This window comes from Fusarium tjaetaba (assembly GCF_013396195.1).
Source record: "Fusarium tjaetaba strain NRRL 66243 chromosome Unknown NRRL66243_c0000400, whole genome shotgun sequence".
Classification (NCBI taxonomy): domain Eukaryota; kingdom Fungi; phylum Ascomycota; class Sordariomycetes; order Hypocreales; family Nectriaceae; genus Fusarium; species Fusarium tjaetaba.
The window spans coordinates 1-19,155 of NW_023501596.1; the positions used below are offsets into that span (position 1 = coordinate 1).

The 19,155-nt window shown below is 49.0% G+C and overlaps 8 protein-coding genes across 8 annotated transcripts; 4 read left to right on the forward strand and 4 right to left on the reverse strand.

Moving 5' to 3' along the window:
• On the forward strand, positions 1-232 carry FTJAE_13279 (uncharacterized protein; the record flags this gene model as incomplete). Its single annotated transcript, XM_037346406.1, has 1 exon — positions 35-232. A coding segment is annotated over one exon (198 nt), but the record flags the coding sequence as incomplete, so codon positions are not given.
• Positions 233-675: 443 nt separating this feature from the next.
• On the reverse strand, positions 676-2,013 carry FTJAE_13280 (cysteine synthase A; the record flags this gene model as incomplete). Its single annotated transcript, XM_037346408.1, has 1 exon — positions 676-2,013. One exon carries the CDS (start codon positions 2,011-2,013, stop codon positions 676-678), a length of 1,338 nt encoding a protein of 445 aa, XP_037199686.1.
• An 833-nt stretch (positions 2,014-2,846) lies between these two features.
• FTJAE_13281 (uncharacterized protein) lies at positions 2,847-4,463 on the forward strand (the record flags this gene model as incomplete). Its single annotated transcript, XM_037346409.1, has 3 exons — positions 2,847-3,187; positions 3,229-4,201; positions 4,254-4,463. The coding sequence occupies 3 exons, from the start codon at positions 2,847-2,849 to the stop codon at positions 4,461-4,463; spliced, it is 1,524 nt and encodes a 507-aa protein (XP_037199687.1).
• A 305-nt stretch (positions 4,464-4,768) lies between these two features.
• On the reverse strand, positions 4,769-7,855 carry FTJAE_13282 (alanyl-tRNA synthetase; the record flags this gene model as incomplete). Its single annotated transcript, XM_037346410.1, has 3 exons — positions 4,769-4,945; positions 4,996-7,613; positions 7,771-7,855. The coding sequence occupies 3 exons, from the start codon at positions 7,853-7,855 to the stop codon at positions 4,769-4,771; spliced, it is 2,880 nt and encodes a 959-aa protein (XP_037199688.1).
• Positions 7,856-8,520: 665 nt separating this feature from the next.
• On the forward strand, positions 8,521-9,271 carry FTJAE_13283 (uncharacterized protein; the record flags this gene model as incomplete). Its single annotated transcript, XM_037346411.1, has 2 exons — positions 8,521-8,665; positions 8,754-9,271. The coding sequence occupies 2 exons, from the start codon at positions 8,521-8,523 to the stop codon at positions 9,269-9,271; spliced, it is 663 nt and encodes a 220-aa protein (XP_037199689.1).
• A 270-nt stretch (positions 9,272-9,541) lies between these two features.
• FTJAE_13284 (ubiquitin ligase sel1) lies at positions 9,542-10,159 on the reverse strand (the record flags this gene model as incomplete). The annotated part of the gene is made up of 3 exons (XM_037346412.1): positions 9,542-9,817; positions 9,870-9,998; positions 10,064-10,159. The coding sequence occupies 3 exons, from the start codon at positions 10,157-10,159 to the stop codon at positions 9,542-9,544; spliced, it is 501 nt and encodes a 166-aa protein (XP_037199690.1).
• A 1,264-nt stretch (positions 10,160-11,423) lies between these two features.
• FTJAE_13285 (HRD3-like protein) lies at positions 11,424-14,351 on the reverse strand (the record flags this gene model as incomplete). Its single annotated transcript, XM_037346413.1, has 4 exons — positions 11,424-11,767; positions 11,822-13,762; positions 13,814-13,972; positions 14,300-14,351. The coding sequence occupies 4 exons, from the start codon at positions 14,349-14,351 to the stop codon at positions 11,424-11,426; spliced, it is 2,496 nt and encodes an 831-aa protein (XP_037199691.1).
• A 1,154-nt stretch (positions 14,352-15,505) lies between these two features.
• FTJAE_13286 (uracil-DNA glycosylase) lies at positions 15,506-16,671 on the forward strand (the record flags this gene model as incomplete). Its single annotated transcript, XM_037346414.1, has 2 exons — positions 15,506-15,861; positions 15,918-16,671. 2 exons carry the CDS (start codon positions 15,506-15,508, stop codon positions 16,669-16,671), a joined length of 1,110 nt encoding a protein of 369 aa, XP_037199692.1.
• Positions 16,672-19,155: the final 2,484 nt, after the last annotated feature.

The following is a 19,155-nucleotide window of genomic DNA, read 5'->3' on the forward strand; positions in this document are numbered from 1 at the left end:
GCCATTGCCCCGACGCCCTACTGAAGCTCAACAGGAAGATAGGCCTGCTATTCCCCGCAAGCCAGTTGGAGCTGATAAGGAAGCCAACCCTCTTCCTCAACGTTTTGAATCCTCACACGATACTCATCAGCAACAACAAAGGCCCTGGACGCCTGAGTCCAATCTAACAGATGATGAGGAATATGGTCACATTGCCATGGTGAACTACGACAGCGACCATAGTACAAAATGAGAACTGAATATATTAGATAGGTAGTTAGCCTGACGATGTCTCTATGAACCGGTAGCTCTTAGCATATGGTAATAAGACTAAGCTTAAGCCAAATTACATAAATACTTTGACCACTTAGCTTCAAGGGTATATAGTTTTCCTTGTCATGATATGTATCCATGAAACTATAACGATAGAAAGCATACAACGATACATCCCTCAGGGAGCAAGAAAACTTATGCCTTAAAAAGAGGAATAAATTTAGGAAAGAGTCCATAAACATAGGCCAAATTACCTAAACATCTTCATTAGGTACTTAGGGTTCAAGGCTATAGTATTAAGGTTTCTTGCCTCTTAGTCTTCTAAGTATCAGGAAAGTCGAGAGTCGATTGAAGATATTAATCTATTATATACATATGCTTCATTTCATGAAACTCACACATCTTTTTCGGTTCGTTCACACCTCATTCATCATGGCCGGGTATCCCTAGCTCAGTAAATAAATTCGTTGCCTCCTCCTCGCTTTCCAGTCCCATCTCTTTGATGTGCTTCCAGAACTTGCTCAGATGTCTAGTTCCAGAGTCGCACAGGATGGTAACAACACGACTCCCCTTTGGAAGTCTCATAGCTGCCTCAACCGCGGCGACACAGTTGACAGAGCTACTGCTGCCGATGAATATACCATCGTGCTCAACTAGCCAGCGCGCCATGCGGCAGGCTTGTGCGTCAGTTACCCGCACAGCATCGTCGATAAGTTCGCGTCCCGCTTCGAAGTTCTCGGTCAGACGTGTGATTCCGATGCCTTCGACCATAGTATCAACCTGCTGCCTACGTCTTGTACCCTCACGTTCTGTCGAAGAGTACATAACGCCGTGGCAGACTTTGTTGTAGAGACCACTGCCCTGGGGGTCGGCGAGAACGACTTTTATATCAGTCGCCTTCTGCTCCTCCTTCAGATACTTCGCCACGCCGGAGACTGTCCCCCCTGTACCAGCTCCAGCGACGAAAGCGTCCAGCTGGCCATTCGTCTGCCGCCAAATCTCGGGACCCGTTGCATTGAAATGTGCTTTCCAGTTGGCCTCAGACTCAAACTGGTTGGCGAAGAAACCCTTACTACCATCCTTGGCCTTGCTGGCGTGTTCTTCCGCACGCCTTCGAGCAAGGTTGACAAAGTGATCAGGGCTGGTGATAGGTGCGGGAGTGACTCGCTCCACGGTTGCGCCAAGATGGAGGAGTAGATAAGACTTCTCGAGAGCCATATCGCTAGGCATACAGATATGAGCGCGGTAGCCCATTGCTCGGGCAAGAGTTGCGAGTGAGATACCCGTGCTTCCTACTGTGCCTTCATATATGGTATCGCCCTTATGTGGTGTTAGTAGACCTTTGGATTCTGCTTCTCGAATCATGTTAAGTGCAACACGATCCTTGGGTGAATTTCCGGCGCCATTTAGGAATTCTGCTTTGGCCATGATGAGCCGGCCTGTGGCTTTCGATAACGACTGAATCTTTATAAGAGGTGTGTTGCCGATGGTAGCTTCTATACCGTCTACCAGGCTATTCCTCACAACGTCATAAGACGTTGGTGTTGAAGGCTGAGACTCATGATCCTGGAGCTCAACAGGGTCGCCCCAGAAAAGACTCGATCTTCGGCCACCACCTGTGTTTGCACGCCTCTTGCGCTGGAACCGACGTTCAAGATCTGGGTAAAAGTCCTTGAATCCTAAAGTGACGAGGATGCCAGTTGTGAAGGCGAAGACAACGGCAGCGGTGCCGTAGGCTTTTGGATGGTCGCTGAGCGCCATTTTGGGAAGTCCTTGGCTAGTGTACCCAATGAACTCATCAGTTGGGCATTCACTGGAGAACTAGAATGCCTGCATTGTTGACTGCGCTTCTGATGAGTTGAGGTTGCGGTTGAAACTTGAATAATCTTGGTTAAAGCTGAGTGATAAGGTATGAGTAATGAACCCTGGTGCGTGCGTGATGTCATGTGGAGCTTATTAGCTGTAATTATATCCGCTACAAACCTCCCCCAGGAGCAAGAAACCAAGGTGCCAAAACCATAATCTACGGAGTAAGGTCTACTAGTTAAGTCTATGCTAAGTTGTCCTAAATTATCATAAGTCTTTTTATTATCTATCATAGAGGCTAATCTTTCTTGCCTCTTCTTGACCTCAAATAGCACCGTATCCATGATATGATTATGCTTTTAATCTCTGCCATAAATAAATGTCCCAGGGCCGAATATTGAGAAGCTTTTGATCATTACTTTACCAATGATTCTTCATAAGAAGTTGTGCTCATATATCTTGGTTATAACCTCACTTTAAGCCCCTCCAAACTTCCGGGAGCTCTAGAGATCAGACGTTTCGATACCAAGGACAAAAGTCAAGGACACGGCAATTGTTCAAGCTCAAATGATGAAGGTACCTATTCATAATCTAAAAAAGGAAAACTCGCACATGATCACCCAAGTATGAATTGGCAAATCCTCTACTCTCTCCCTCACTCCCGATCTCAACCCGAGGTACTCCCGACCAACTGAGACCCACACCTTCCAATGTAAACCATCTCAAACCTCAAAACACTAAATCCCCAAGAAACAACATGTCGACGATATAACAAGAGTTTCTACAACATGGACTCCCCAATTGTGGCCCAAATCTTCCGCCAACTCTTCCACCATCGACCTCCAGGCTGTAAAGGCGTCAGAAACCTCGCCGGTCTTCGCAATGGCCTTCGAACCACTATCGCCAGTCATCAGAGCCGCTTCTATGTTGCGGGACGACCCTCTAGTGATCGCGGAATGAAGAAAAACGAGAGTCGATGGCAGCAGCGCACGAACATTCTGCCCCAAGACCGATCTGCCGAGTTTGCCGAGTACCCCTACATAACGATTGACGAGCTCAAGCAACGAACCGAACGACCACGAAAGGTCAAAATGCTGCTGAGAGACTTTATTGACGGCATGACACTCGAGTATCCCTCTCGGAATGGAAGAATAACGTAGCTATAGACAGTCTTTACAACCCCTCATATGGATACTTCTCCAAGCAAGCCGTCATCTTCAGCCCCGGCGAGCCATTCGACTTCAACTCAATGCGCGATGAAATTGAGTTCCAGGCCGAGCTAGGCCGTCGCTACACCGAATTCGAGGATATTCTTGATGAGAGAGAAGGAGAGAACCCAACACGCCAGCTATGGCATACGCCTACCGAGCTCTTTCGTCCCTACTACGGCGAAGCCATCGCCCGCTACCTCGTCACGAATTACCGTCTCACCACATACCCATACCACGATCTTCTGATCTACGAAATGGGCGCCGGTCGTGGAACGCTCATGCTCAACATCCTGGACTACATCCGAGAAGTCGATCCTCAAGTGTACGCCCGCACAAAGTTCAACATCATCGAGATTTCCTCAACGCTCGCTGCGCTGCAAAACAGACATCTTCTCTCCACGGCTGCGTCTCGAGGCCACGCGGATAAGGTCGAGATTATCAACCGCTCCATCTTCGACTGGGACCAATACGTGCCGTCACCTTGTTTCTTTCTCGCCATGGAGGTCTTCGACAACTTCTCCCACGATGGTATCCGCTACGACGTTGCTACCGAGCAGCCCCTGCAAGGCCACGTGCTGATCGATGGCGACGGCGACTTTTACGAATTCTACTCTCAAGAGTTGGACCCTCTTGCTGCACGATACTTCCGTGTCAGACACGCTGCCACAGGGGGAAACTATCCGAAACCGTACGCCAGCAATGCTGTTCTACGATATCTATCCACCAAGATACCGTTTGCTGCCAATCTCTCAGATCCGGAATTTATCCCCACACGGCTGATGCAGTTCTTTGACGTTCTTGAGAAATACTTCCCAGGACATCGTCTTGTGACTTCTGACTTTGACTGGCTACCTCAAGCTGTCAAGGGTATGAATGCACCTGTGGTTCAGACACGGTACCACAGAAAGATGGTGCCTGTTACAACCCCCTTGGTAAGCTACAAAGCCCACTGTCATTGAATATTGGTAAACTAACACCACATAGGTCCATCAAGGATATTTCGATATTCTGTTCCCAACAGATTTCCGCGTCACAGAGGCCATCTACCGCGCCATCACGGGAAAGTTGACTCGTGTTATGTCGCATGGTGATTTCATGCGCAAGTGGGCATACGTTGAGGACACCGAAACCCGAAGCGGAGAGAATCCCTTGATATCAAACTACCGCAACGCCAGCGTTCTTGTAACTGTATAAAATTAGCCGTGAACAAAAGTCAAAGCAAAGGGCTATCCTCAAGGAGCAAGAAAACACNNTGAGTTTTCTTTCCTCCCCTGGGCCATGGAGATATACATCCGGAAAGATACAGTATATACCATCTCATCAAACCATCATGTTATCAATGGTGTTCTTTAATTCATCATGCTTCTTATGGCAATGGTAAATGGCCATGCCTATCTGAACGCTCTATGTCCTTTCTTTTATCTGACCAGATCCCCGATATTACTCCCAGCTGAATGAATAATCATAAATTCCCATTGAGCAGAGTAGAAAGACAAACTTTACAGCTTAAGCTTTTCGTTGAGCCACTTTGTCGCAGTCTCAACACCTTCGTCAATGTTCTCAGGCTTAGTACCCTGGCCTTGTCGTACAGGCTCCTTGCCGCCCGATCGGCCACCAATAATCTCCGACACGGAGGCAGCCCATTGCTCAGCAGTGACGCCTTGAGAAGCAAGGTGCTGAAATAGTTAGTCAGTGTATGCAATACTAATGATAGGGGTAAACTTACAGTTCCGACGTAGACACCATGTGCAACGGCACCCTCCTCCTTGCTACCAGCAAACAAGTAAACAGTCTTCTCCTTATCCTTACCCTGATAGTGCTTGACCACATCAGGCAGGGCTTTACTACCAGTGGCACCAACGGGCAGGCGGCCAACGAACCACTTGGCATCCTTGTTAGCCTCGAAGTACTTCTGGACAATATCAAGCGCAGTCTTGGACTCGGCCTTCTGGCGCTTCTTCTGCTCAGCAATCACAGCAGCAGAAATCTTTTGGAAACGCTTGTTGAACTCATCCTTTGTCAAAGTTGAGATTGTCAGCTGGCTGAGCTCCACAGATACGGCCTTGATTTGAGCCTCCTTCTCAGGACCGAAAGGTAGCTTGTCGAGAGCATCAATCTTCTTGGAGAATTCATCAGCCTCACGTTGAACCTTATGAGCAGCTTCACCAGTATAGGCAATGATACGGCGAATACCCTTTGCGATACCACTCTCCTCAATAAGGATGAGGTCCTTGATTAAGCCAGTTTGCTCAACATGGGTACCGCCACAGAATTCAACACTGTACTGACGCCATTCCTTCTTCTTGGGGTCGGCGAGCATCTCATCGATATCTCTGCCGATGGAGACAACACGCACAGGATCGGGATAGGTCTCGCCAAAGACAGCACGGCAGCCCTCAATCTGGCGAGCGAGATCCAAATCAACCTCCTTGGAAAAGATCTTGTCCTTACGGCGAATGTATGAGTTTGACATGTCTTCGATCTTCTTGAGCTCCTCAATCTTGACGCCAGTCTTGTGGGAGAAATCGAAACGGAGCTTCTCGTTGTCCACCAAAGAACCCTTCTGGTTGACATCATCACCAAGAACCTCCCGTAGGGAGTGGTTCAGAATGTGAGTACCGCTGTGGTTGTTGCGGATAGGAGATCGGCGCAATTCATCGTACTCGCAGATAACCTCGTCACCAGAGGATAGTGTACCATACTCGATATAACCGTTGTGTAGAATATAGCCACCATAGTTCTGAACATCAAGAACCTTGAACTCGGCGACATCATCAATGACGATACGTCCAGTGTCAGCGACCTGACCACCAGATTCGGCGTAGAAGTTGGTCTTATCGATCAACAGACCCAGAGCAGTCTTCTCGGGGACTTCCTTGGTCGACTTAAGGAAGGATTGGCCGTCGTAAATGAGTTGGACCTTACCCTTGGTGTCACCCTGAGCAAATTTGGCGTCGTCGTTAGTTCGCTCAACCTTAAGATCCTTCTCCAGCTCAGAGATTTGGTGCACATTGAGCTTGGAGAAAGTCTGGACAGACTCCTTGACTGCCTTACTGGCCTCACGAGCCTTGATTCGAGCAGCCTCAACCTCAGCATCATCAATATCGAGGCTTCGCTCTTCAGCCATCAATCTAGTCAGGTCCACGGGGAAACCGAAAGTGTCATAAAGTCGCCATACAACATCACCCTCGAGCTTCTTGGAGCCACGCTTGGTAGCCTCGGCAGCGTACTTCTCGAACTGAGCCTCACCACGATCCAGAGTGCGGGCAAAGGCGACCTCCTCCTCATCGAGAATCTCCTTAATGTCTTGCTGCTTCTTGACAAGCTCGGGGAATTGCTCGCCCATCTGGTCAACAAGCGCAGGCAAGATCTTGGAGAAGAAAGCGCCGATATCGGCGTTGAAATACTTTCGAGCATATCGCACACCTCGTCTTAGTACACGTCTAACAACATAACCTCGGCCGTCGTTGTTGGGAACAGCACCGTCAGCGATGGAGAAAGAAAGGGTTCGGATGTGATCAGCAACTACACGGTAGGCGGTATCAATGCCATCGGCATCATCCTTGCCATACTTGTCGGCGTAGGGTCGAGCGCCAGTGACCTCCTGGATCTTCTGGAAGAGAGGGGTGAAGCAATCGGTGGCGTAGTTGGAAACCGTATCCTGAAGGGCAGAAACCAGTCGCTCGTAGCCCATACCAGTGTCGATATGCTTGGCGGGTAAAGACTTGAGGCTACCGTCCTTTTGTCGATCGTACTGCATGAAAACGTTGTTCCAAACCTCGACAACCATAGGATCATCCATATTGACGAGGCTGGCAGCATTGCGGCCGCCGCCGACCTTGTCGTAGTGGATCTCACTGCAAGGACCACAGGGGCCTTGGTCACCCATCTCCCAGAAGTTATCCTTCATGTTTCCAGGAAGGATGTGATCCTCGGGAACACCAACCGAGAGCCAGAGCTCCTTGGCCTCCAAATCAGGCTCCAGCTTCAGCTTCTCATCACCCTCGAAGTATGTGACGTAAAGACGATCGGGGTCGAGACCATAGACCTTTGTCAAAAGCTCCCAAGAATATGAAACAGCCTCCTTCTTAAAGTAGTCGCCGAAAGACCAGTTGCCCAACATCTCGAAGAATGTGTGGTGATAGCTATCCTTGCCGACATCGTCGAGATCGTTGTGCTTGCCACCAGCACGAATACACTTTTGACTGTCGACTGCGGCCTTGAGGCCGGCCATGGGATCAGTCTTGCCAATGGTGCCGAGGAAGATAGGCTTGAATTGGTTCATGCCGGCATTGGTGAAAAGTAGGGTGGGGTCATTGTGAGGGACGACCGATGAAGAGGGAACTGAAGCAGAAGAAGTCTTGTTAGTGATTTGTGAGTCAGAGGAGAAAAAAACCAAGTAGGTAGTGATGTCAAGGCAATCCCTCTCGAGAAATTGGATATAACTTCAGTATATTTTAATGCAGTGAGACGAGGTGCCCGCGCTATCGCAATCGCATACCAATTGTGTGACCCCTCTGCTCGAAGTACTCGAGAAAGGTCTTGCGCACGCGCGCAGCGGGCCACTTCAGCTCCGACTCGGCCATGGTCGCGCTGGAATAAGACCGACGAAGAATAAAAAAAGGCAATCTCTTGTTAGTCGCAGTCCTGAAGATATTCCGCGCAGACGCTGCAGTGATTGTCGGCCGTGGAGGAATCGTCGTGGTGGTAGTGGGGGTTTCTGATTGTAGATTGTGGAGGAGAAGTTGAAGTTGCTGGGATCCGAGTTGGAGATGGAGTTGCTGTGGCGGCGTAGGCGCAGGCGGAGAAGGGTAGAAAGTTCTACAAGAATGAGTCAAGACCGAGACGGATACATAAGGCCCACGCTCTCCCGCGCCGATAATCGTCCTCAAGCTCCGGGCCCTACAGCGCCGACTCCAACGCCCGCAACCGCTGAAGCTCACTGCAGTATTTCCGTTTCCGCCCCTAGTGACACTCGCCCGATTGATGCACGCCCACATCGAGCCTCGAGAGATAGAGGACAGGCAATCCAATCCAATCCCTCCCCTACCTTAGCCAAAGAAAAGGAGCCCGTCGCCTTCACGCAAAAGACAAGTCAAGACTTCAAAATTTCATACTCCCCACGTGTGTTGCTAGTGTCCTTCTCCGAGCCGTTGATTCGACCTTCAATCGGATAGTCCAGGTGTTGAAGGGTTTAAAAGCTCGCCATTTTAGGCCTTGGTGGACTACGAATTGGCCACCCATTGCGATCATGTTACAATCCCCGTCATCTTCCGCCCCAGCTACAGTAGGTGTAGCCGAGGGGGTCGACAAGACAAGAAGATTGCGCCGAAAGAGAAAGGCAGAGACACAAGACAATGAACGTCTTTCTAAACGCTTGAGTCTCCTTAATCTAGGTATGTTTTATTCCTGTTTCTCCCATTCATCACATTGTCTTTATCCTTGTTCGCGATGCCCATGAACTAACACCTATCGTGTCTACAGAACGGAGCGGGAACAAGTTATACGTCCCTGTCGAACAACCAACAACAACTTCAATTTCTTCTGCTGCTCCAGTTCCTACACCTTCCAATGTTGTTTCCAATCCAGTTCCCGATGAGACCATGCAATTAGACGATTCAAAACATAAAGTATACATCTACAACATGGATGATGAGCTCTCCTCCGATAGCGAAAGCGATGACCCGGGCAAGCTTGTCTTCTTACCAGATATCGAAAAGCATCTGCGCGCGAATCGCATCCCCCCGTCGGTATTAGCCAACAGCGAGGGAGAACTAGCCGGCATGCAGGTAGTGCTGTATAGTGACCCCAAGTCATTGACGGTGCCAGAGGACAAAGATAGTGTGCGCAAGGCCATCATCGAGTCGAGGAATCGCACAAGAGAGCTACAGCGGCTAGAAAGGGAGGGTAAAACGGAGGCCCCAACGATACAAGACGCCACATTGAATACTGGGATTGCCACGAGTACAGACGATGACCCGGACGCGATGGATTTGGACTAGAGGAAGGGAGCCTTATGTGACGCCCGATACACACACTTATATATACCCAGGGCGACTGGAGTTGGTTTACTGTGAATTGGAAAAGAGAGCCTGGCGCTTGAACGCCGGCATTTGCTTGTATTTCTATGCTAGCTACATTCATTGATTGACTTTCAATTTCATGCTTTCTCACGTGGCCGCCCAGCGACTTCTGAACCGCTACATGGCTCAAGAATCAATCATCCATACACGTATGCCTCTCAACCGAACCCTTCCAGCGCCTAACATCGTTTATCGGGGAGGCGGAGGTCCTGTTGGAGGAGCATAATAGTCTGCCGGTCCATCGGCCTGTCTCTGCTGTCCTTGCGCCGGGTCGATCTTTGAGGCATTCGGGGGCTCTTCGTACATGGGAGGTCGTGATGGGTCATAGACTGGTGGAGGAGGCATGTTATGCATGGGATATCCGCCAGGCTGGGCGTAGTTTCCAGGAGGAGCGTAGTAGTATCCGTTAGGAGGATATGCGTAACGGGGATCGACCTGAGCCATCATGCGCCTACTAACAAAACACTGCGGAGGGTTAGAATTGGTGTTTTGGGTGTGTATCACTGGTGCGACTTACTCTATGATATGCTAGTGGTCGTAAACCCTTTTGGATTCTCTTCTTTGCATGCCAGTATCCTCCGACGATCCAGAGTGTAAAAAGAAGTACGATCACGGCAAGGATAGTCCATTTGACGATATATCCCTCCTGTTGTCGAGTTAGCATGCGCAACGTGAAACGTGAACGTGCGAAAGTCAATGATGGATGCTTACTCTGCTATACCACCAATAGACATCGTCATCATCGGTGAAGTACTCGGAAGTCTCATCGTCCCTGCGCTCAAGCGCATACCTCACAAAACTCGCCATAGTGGCGATAAGAGATCGTTCTTTAGAATAGGCTGGTGCGTGTGTTTGTTGGTTTTTGAGATGGATGGAATCAGCCGAGTACGAGGTACGCTGAACGGTACTCCGAGGTCCGTAAAGGTGATTGAAAGTGCTCTCCTCCACTAAAGTTCACAGTTGCTAAGGTGCCAGGTGCCAGGTGCTAGGTGCCCGAAGGATGCGTAAACAACCCCCAATCGCAGGGATAAATGAATGAATGGATGTCAAAGTCAGCACTTGTCTTTGTGGAATGAAGAGAACGGCCCCAGTGAGTAAGAAGATGAAGGGACGAGAAAGAAATAGACTAGAAGGAGTTTACTAGGAGGATATGCTAGGAATTCCAAAGGGAGAAGGTTGGTTTTCACATAAAGGCCCTGTCGTACAAATACGATCTCCCCCTCCCCCTTCGGTTTCGTTTTAAGCGGGCGCTCCAATGCACAAAGGCAAGACAAGAAAGGGGACAGGAGGGGGCGATAGCCACTGCCAGTGCCTTTATCGTGCGTAGACGCGACGATCTCTGCGGCAGAGTTACGTTACGCTCGACTCCTCAAGTTTCACAGGCTGACAGTAGCAGGGTTGTGGTCACGTCCCAGCGGCTACGAGCCTAAGACAAGCCACAGAGCCGAAGAAATGCACCACCCTCTCGCCTCTTTGTCTCCTACAAGTCCAAGTTTATCGCTACTTACCTACGTACTCAGCTACTCCATAAAGACGATCGTGTTTGAATAAGGTAGCGACTAACTACCTACTTAACTAGTCTATTTAGCCTCTCAGCTTACTGAGTCTGAGGGTTGCTCTGAAGAATCCTTCACAAAGAGAATAAGACTCTGCCATGATAAGCGATACAAGCCCTGCATATAAATGAGACTCAGCAGTGAGTATTACTGTACATATCATGCTCAGTAAACCGTGAGACGGATCGATCGACATCCGTACTGTATTTAGCGTATGACAAGCAGCCATCAGTTCAGCCTCGTAGCTACTTGAAACATCTCGCACGTCTTTTCTTGTAAAGCCACGACTACGGTAAACACGGACATTCCGGCCTCATTCTATCTAATTATCCATCATGCACGCCAACTCCTCGAGTCGTCCATAACTCAAAAAACTTCACTTTCATGTCAGTAACCGTTACACTTATGCACGCAAAGGTTACAACTATAAGTTTATCATATTCTGACAACCAATCCAAAGACGCCATCGCTCTAATGCTATTAACAACATAAATAACCACGCTACTTCTGAGATTCTACAAAACTACGCCTCCAGCGGCTCCCCAGCCAGCGAAGCCGGGACCTGGACCATCGAGGCGAGGGTTCGGCGGGAGGCCTTGCTCTCTTCTTCGAGCGTCTTCTGCTTGTTGATGCGCCTGTTGCAGCCGCTGTCTCCACCATAATAAAAAGACAAGTGAAAAGGTGACTCCAATGATCAGGATGCTTTCTAGTACACCATCGTCGTCATCTGTTCCCTGTCCGTCACCGAGAGCACCATCGTATAAATCACCTCCAGCGTAATGCTCCTCCTCGTAGTATTGGTTATCCTCTCGCAGGAAGTTGGCGATCCACTCGGAGAATGAGCGATCCTTCTTAGGTTCTGGAGGCTTTGTAAGTATGTACCCAGGATTTGTATCTGACAAGAGAAACTTACTGGGCTCATCCTGGATCGAGTGAATTGGTCCATGTGTCAGTGTGTTCCAAGCGCTTCGAAGGCGAAGCTTCAGGAGACTCAAAGTTACTGGTAGATATGCTTCGTCGTTTACCTCCAGGGCATGATCGTAATATCTCTTTGCCAGATGGAAGTCTTGTACCAGACCAATGCCGTTTTCATGCATCCAACCGAGGTTGAACAGTGCTTGTGCGCTCTGAGAGTAGTCGGAGGCCCCGGTATAGCACTGGACAGCCTTTGTGATATCTTCTTCAGTACCAATACCATGGTAATAATAATCACCCATCTTGACCAGTGCATCAACGTTAGACTGTCTGGAAGATCGCGTCCAGTAAATAAGAGCAAGAGATGGGTTCTCGAGAAGACCACTCTTCTCTCGGGGTTGTCCAAGTAATGACGAAATAGAAACCCCATTTTGAACAGAATCTATCATGTAGGCAACATTGGTCTGGGCCTTCTCGTAGCCTTGTTCGGCGGCCAGAAGATATTCGAGGAATGCAAGTTCGTAATCGCCAGCCTCGTAAGCGTCGTTGGCGTCGCCCCATGATGACACCAGGGGCTCTGCCTTCTCGGCAACGCTCTTGTAATACGTCAAGGATGCAGGACAATGCTTCTCTCGTCCGACACCATGGTGAATCATCTCTGCAATATAGTAGTGGGCTTCAATGTTGCCGTGCCTACCGGCGAGTTCAAAATAGTTGTTGGCAATCCTGACATCTTCCTGGCCACCCTGGTCTAGGTAAAGCTGACCCATCTGCACCAAAGCTGGGGCATAATCCTGATCGGCCGAGGACTTGAAGAGCTCCATAGCCCTCTTCACATTCTCTTTTTGGCCGTAGCCATGAAGCATCATTAGGCCAAGACCATGTTGTGACTGAGCATCGTGCTGTGTAATTCCACGCTCAAACCACACCTTGGCCCGCTCAAAGTTCTGAGGAACACCGTCGCCTCTCAAATACATCCGACCCAAATACCCAGCAGCCTTACTGGCAATCTTTTCGATTCCAGGCTTCGGGTTCTCGCTTAGGCGACCGTCCTTCTTCCAGTAACGTAATGCGACCAGAACAAAATACTTACGTGCCAGGTCAACATCTCGTTCCAGGCCTCGTTGGCCGTCATAGTATATGCGGCCGAGGTTATATGAAGCCTTGGAATCGCCCTTTTGAGACATAAGATCCAGGTACTCAATCACATCGTCTATGGCGGCATTTGCATCAGAGCCAGGGCTGGCCTTGAATGCGTTCATGCCTGAGCTTGAAGCGCTCGCCCCTTCTCCGTAGATACCTCCGTCGTCGTCAGAAATTCGCCATGACTGATGGATCCAAGATCGACCACCTGGAGGGCCCGCTCGGTACCAAGCTATAGCTTTGTCTGCGACACGCTTGTAATATTTCACTGCTGCCTCGCAATTCTTCGTCGTGCCAACACCAGCATGATGTCGAAAGGCCGTTGCCATCTCCGCACGAGCATTTCCACGAATAGCAGCAAAGGTATAATAGAGAAGCGCCTTGGCTTGGTCACGCTCTACAACATTACCGATCCCGGTCGAATAGTAGACTCCCAGCATATACTGGGCTGTTGAATTTCCATAGACAGTTGCAAGTTGATGGTAGTTGTTGAAGGCCACCTCCAAGTTCCTTGGGTAACTATAATTGCCGAAGAAGTTTATCTCGGCAAGTAGGTAGAGAGCATCGGAATTGTTTTGTTGTGCGGCTTGTTCGAGAAATTCGACCGCTTTTGCGACAGCGCCGTTGACAGTGGTCTCTTGGGATTGCGACGGGGCTGTTGCCGGACCAGATGGAACGGCTTTAAGTATGTAACGCAAAGCAGTGCCGACGAGTCCCGAAGGTCTTCGCTTTCGGCGATGTAAAGGCTGAGGGGCTTTTGTAAGTTCTATTCTTGCTGCATCGACCAGTTCGGCGCCTAGAAGCTGTCAGTGTCTTTGCGCCTTGTTGGTGGTGGGAGTAGTCGTACCAGGTTGCGGGCCAGCAGGCTGGCTTTGATCGACAACGACGTCGGTCTTGGGAGAAGCGATATGTTGGTTCTGTCCAGCTCCTTCAAGTTTCTTATCCTTGTACGTCTCGTCATAATGTTTGACATTTGTGCCGAGTCCTGTGGTTACCTGCCAAAGCACTAATAAAGAAGTCAGCAAGCCAAATTGACAGCTGTCGCGTGTTACAACAAGGTATGAAATGATTGACTAACGGAGGACCCAGACTATCGATTGACGCATCATTGGCAGCTGCTATGTGCCGGAAAGGTCAATTCTGCTATAGAGCATGGCTATAATGCAGAGTAATAATTTGGTGAGGCCAACGGTGTTGGAGTTACAAGCTGTCCAGTTGAGGTCGGAGCTTGAATGAGGTAATGTGGTGGCCCAAAAGGGAAAAGCGCAGAACTGTATGGCTGATGATTAAGCAACGTTAGGCCAGGAACCGACACACTCTACGACCCTATTACATTGGTTCAGCATCAGGTGACGGATAAAAGACTGCGACTTTTGTCTTTGCATTATGAGAACTGAGCTCCAATTGGAACCTGCTTTGACTTCAGTGCACATGCTACCCAGTAAACATTGCACGAAATCAGATTGGCTCTCTACCTACCTATGTGCTCCGTACGTAGGTTGGTATACGATACACCAACCATTTGAGATTCCACAATTGCGTTTAAAGACCATGTCCAACCAGCAGAAGCACAGCAAACAGTTTGGCTCACACGGGCCCCTAGTCTCACGGAGGATTGGTTTCTAATGATTTCGTTAAATATATTCCAAAGATAGCACGGCAGGTGATAAGTTTCCTTAAAGTCCTATCCGTATATAAGGTAGGTAGATAGTCCTCGGGGAATAAGAAAGGCTCTGGCCTTGAAGCAACATGCCAAGACAACTCGTCTAGGATATACTAGGTCTTCTTTTCATTCGGAACAGGAACCCTAAGATTTATTATTCGGTAGGAAGCATACTATCTTTCCATGCAGAGACTCAGAGCAAACCAATTTCACCGCATACCTACAATACTGTAGATACTCCGTACGGATATGCAAGGACTATTCAAATTTGAGCGACTATCCGATGATTCAGTTCATGGCGCTATAATCTGCCGAAACTCTGTTTGATAACCACTTTCAACAAACAGAAGCAATTATACTCAAATATCGCTTCGGCAACTGCTCTTTTTGGAGTTGTTCGACCTGATGCCTGGTGGACTGACGGCGTGGCTTGCTAGTGCTGAAGCTATCCTAGGCCCCCAACCACTCGGAGTTTCAGGTCCCTGTAGTTAGTGTCTCTCCAAGCCTCCCGTCCTCAACGCGAAAGTCACGGGGACCGCGTTAATGGCTGGGAGCTAGCGCGTCTTACTTAACGCGATTGCATTTAACTAACTCCTGGGCCTTGCATCACCATTAGCCCGAATTCTCACAGCCATACTCTTCTTATTTCTACACATTGTACTACCACAATTATCAGCATACACTTGCAATACTCGCGGTTTACGTTTTTTGTTTTCATGAGTACTGTATCTGTGTAATTGGCTTGTTTTTTTGTATCAATTGCCCAGAATTCATTTCGTTCGAGCTCTCGTCGTCGCAAGAGTCCCTCCCTCGTATCGAGGGCTCATCGTGCATCCACCTCCTCCCACCTTCAGTCTCCACCTACAAGCTATCGCTATGTCGACCCTCAAACGTAAAGCAGGCGCCTCGACCGGGAACGATTCGAAGAAGCCTAAGGCTAATGGCAACATTGCCTCATTCTTCGGAGCAGCTCCTAAGCCTACTGGTACTGGTACTGGTGCTTCTGCCCCCTCACCAGCCGTCAAGTTTGACAAGGCCAAGTGGGTGGCTTCCTTGAAGCCAGAGCAAAAAGAGCTCCTGCAGCTCGAAATCGATACTCTTGACGAAAGCTGGCTGGCGCACCTCAAGGATGATCTGGTTACAAAGGAGTTCCTGGACCTAAAGCGGTTCCTTGATCGAGAAATCAGCTCTGGGCGCAAGGTGTTCCCACCTAGGAACGATATCTACTCATGGTAAGGACGAAACACCTTTCTACCTGCTGTGGCAGCTCCTAACTTGCAGCTTATAGGTCCCGTCATACCCCTTTCAGCAATGTCAAGGTTGTCATTGTTGGTCAAGACCCCTATCATAACGACAACCAGGCTCATGGATTGGCATTCTCCGTTCGACCCCCAACTCCTGCACCACCCTCGCTCAAGAACATGTATATTGCGCTGAAGAAAGACTATCCTACTTTCGAGCCACCACCAAACCGAGGAGGTCTTCTCACCCCCTGGGCAGACCGTGGTGTTCTCATGCTGAACACCTGCCTTACAGTTCGAGCCCATGAAGCCAACTCGCACTCTAATCGAGGATGGGAGAAGCTCACACAGCGAGTGATTGATTTAGTGGCGCAAAAGAGAACAAGGGGTGTTGTTTTCATGGCCTGGGGAACACCAGCCGGCAAGCGAGTGCAGAAGATCGATCGAGTCAAACATCTTGTACTACAGAGTGTCCACCCCAGCCCTCTCAGTGCTTCCAGGGGTTTCTTTGACTGCAATCACTTCAGAAAAGCCAATGACTGGCTAGTTACGCGATATGGCCCTGAAGGAGAGATTGACTGGGCACTAGGACCTGGCACTTCCACAAAAGCTCCAGCGACGGAAGCCGATGCCAAGGAGGCTAAATCTGCTGAGAAAAAGGCCGAGATCATTGAGAAGACTAAGCCTGAAGTGGTGAAGAAGGCTGAGGAGGACGAGAACGATGCTTTCGACGAAGACGAGGAAGCTCTCGAAGAGGCCCTTAGGTTGGCAGAAGAAGAGGAGAAGGAGAAAGAAAAGTAGTGTTTGAAATTGTTCGAACTCGGAGTGTATGTGTTATGACGGCGTTCAACACTAAGGGAAAGGTACTTGGCATGCAAGCGTAGGGACAGCTTTTCAACTATTAAGTTTTCGGCTCCAGGTCAGGGATCAATATAGGATCGGCCTCGGGAATCTATGTACATGGATATTGGAAAAGGTTTATAGGATGAATGGAGGAATACGGAATATTATAACGCGTAATACGTGATCCTCACCTCGTGCAACTCCCCACAACCTGACGCATAAAGTGACAGATTGTTTCGAAAATCAGGGCGCGGCCGGAAGGGACAGGAAGTTCCGGTTCGAAGCAGATCCTTGATATCTGATGCTCAACACCTCGTATCATGTTCACGGTCAAGAGGAAGGTCCGTGTTTAAGAAATTGTTAATGCATCCCCACTGTTCAGCCCGCCAAACTGGTCTCATCTGGGTATCCTTTTCGAAGGCGAAGGCGAAGCGGATGATACGTTTCTGTTTCGGAAAAAATGAGGCGATCTGGTCGATTGATTACCCTGGTGTGAAACCATATGCCGGTTTATTTAGAAATCGGTGTCCTCTGAGCGTATATTTAAGGGAGAAAAAGCATATGTTAAGCTGAAATGGGCGGCTTTGGGGACTAGGGCTCCAGAGCTGTCATGAGGCAGATCATGGATCCATGTCGGACAACGGGAACAGCCTCTGCACTGACTTATACCACATTGGGGCATTTAACTCAAGGGGCTTCTAACCAGCGAGGGTTTCGATAAAGCTGAGACAGTTTGCGAAATCTACATTCCAGTTTGGGAGACATCACACTGACCGTAGAGCCTCACCTTAAGCTATACGGTGCATCACGATCTATCTGCATGTCAAACATGCAAGTTATTTTTCGCCATCTTGCGTAAGTAAATGCCAACTCATCACGTCGATCTCGGAAGCTCTTGCCAGACAACCACTCAAAATTGCTCCCAAGCAGCGGCTTCGCCTGGGGAGGGTGGGATGAGGATGCGCTGGCGATGCCAACTCACACCCATGAGCCCCGCGGATGACCAAGCTACTGGCACAGGTACAGCGATTGNNTAGGAAAGAAGGCAGAATGGAGGCTATATTTGGACTCCTCAGAGCCAAGAAGCCTCCATGTTCGTGATCCAGAACCCGTTGTAAGCGAGAAGTTCCTAGCAAACATGGACTATCCCAGGTGAGAGATCAGCTCAACCATGAGCTAGAGCGTAAAGAAGTAATTCAAACGGCCGAGGGTGACTCGAAATGGGATAAGTAATGGAAAAAGACAACGCCTCTCAGGACGTGGAGTTAGGCTGAAGACTGTCTGATAGCACCACCGTTATTGGCAGGGGAGCGAGCAACAGAAGAGGTTATGGTTGCGGCGCTTTAGTTCTAAAGGAAATGGAGCTCTGAAAGAGGCACAGGAATTACAAAACGTTGGCGTCGAGCCACCCGCCATAGTGCTTGATGGCATTGAAGTGCAATAAGAGAAAATGCGTATCGTTTGGTTACTCATATCTTTGGGCTTAGGAAACATGATGAGCTAAAAGCTTTGGCGTCCAACCATAGCGCCAAGATGACACGCTTGTAGGGGCCACTGGCGGTAATTACCCCTGTCTATCATCCGAAGTTGGATCTCGTTTGATGAAGCTTAACTTGTCCTGAAATCATGTATGCTGCCAGGAACTCGAGTCACCTGCATATCCAGAGACTATTGACAGTATTGCCTGTGTAGAAGGGTTCTGCAAGCCATTTATCGACCGGTGAAACTGTGACCGGAGCGAGCTGGTGCGATAAAAGGTCATGAGGCCATCCAGTCAACTAATTACACGGGCAGCCCGCTTGCTCGATGTAATTAAAAAGCAGAACTTTAAGGAACGTGGAGATCCACTCGTCTAGTAAAGCCTTGGCCTTGTGCAACGGCTGAGTCCCGTCTTCTAGTGCTAGCTGATCCAATGGTTGTGTTTGGTGTGTACCTTTCTGTGACTCTCATAATTTCTGTTCGAGGGACGGGAGAGAAATCAAGGTTGCTGTTGGGAAATGAGAAGATGGTTGAAGACTTTCTGGCTACTATAGAGGCATTATCAGTATCCCACAAAGTGATTATCCCCAGAATAAGAAACTTGGCAAATTCTCTTTCTTGCCCAAAGGACCCTTGAGATGGACTGGAATGGGCCAAGAAAGTCAAGGCTGAGGGCAATGAATTGCTTCGCAACTCATGTGTCTTGACTCTCAGCCTCATTGTTACAGCGTACAATTTTATGTGCTGTGTATTGTCTCTGAAGATATTGTGTTACACAGCATGACCGTTGTTACAATCAGAGACTGTAGATTTGATTCAACTATCAACCAAGCAACTCATACTATTTAGCCACATTGTTAAATATTGTTGGATTCGTAAACTACCTAGGTATTCATCTCCATGATAACTCACTCAATCTATGCACGCCCATCCATCACATCCATATTGCCCCCTCCCCCAAAC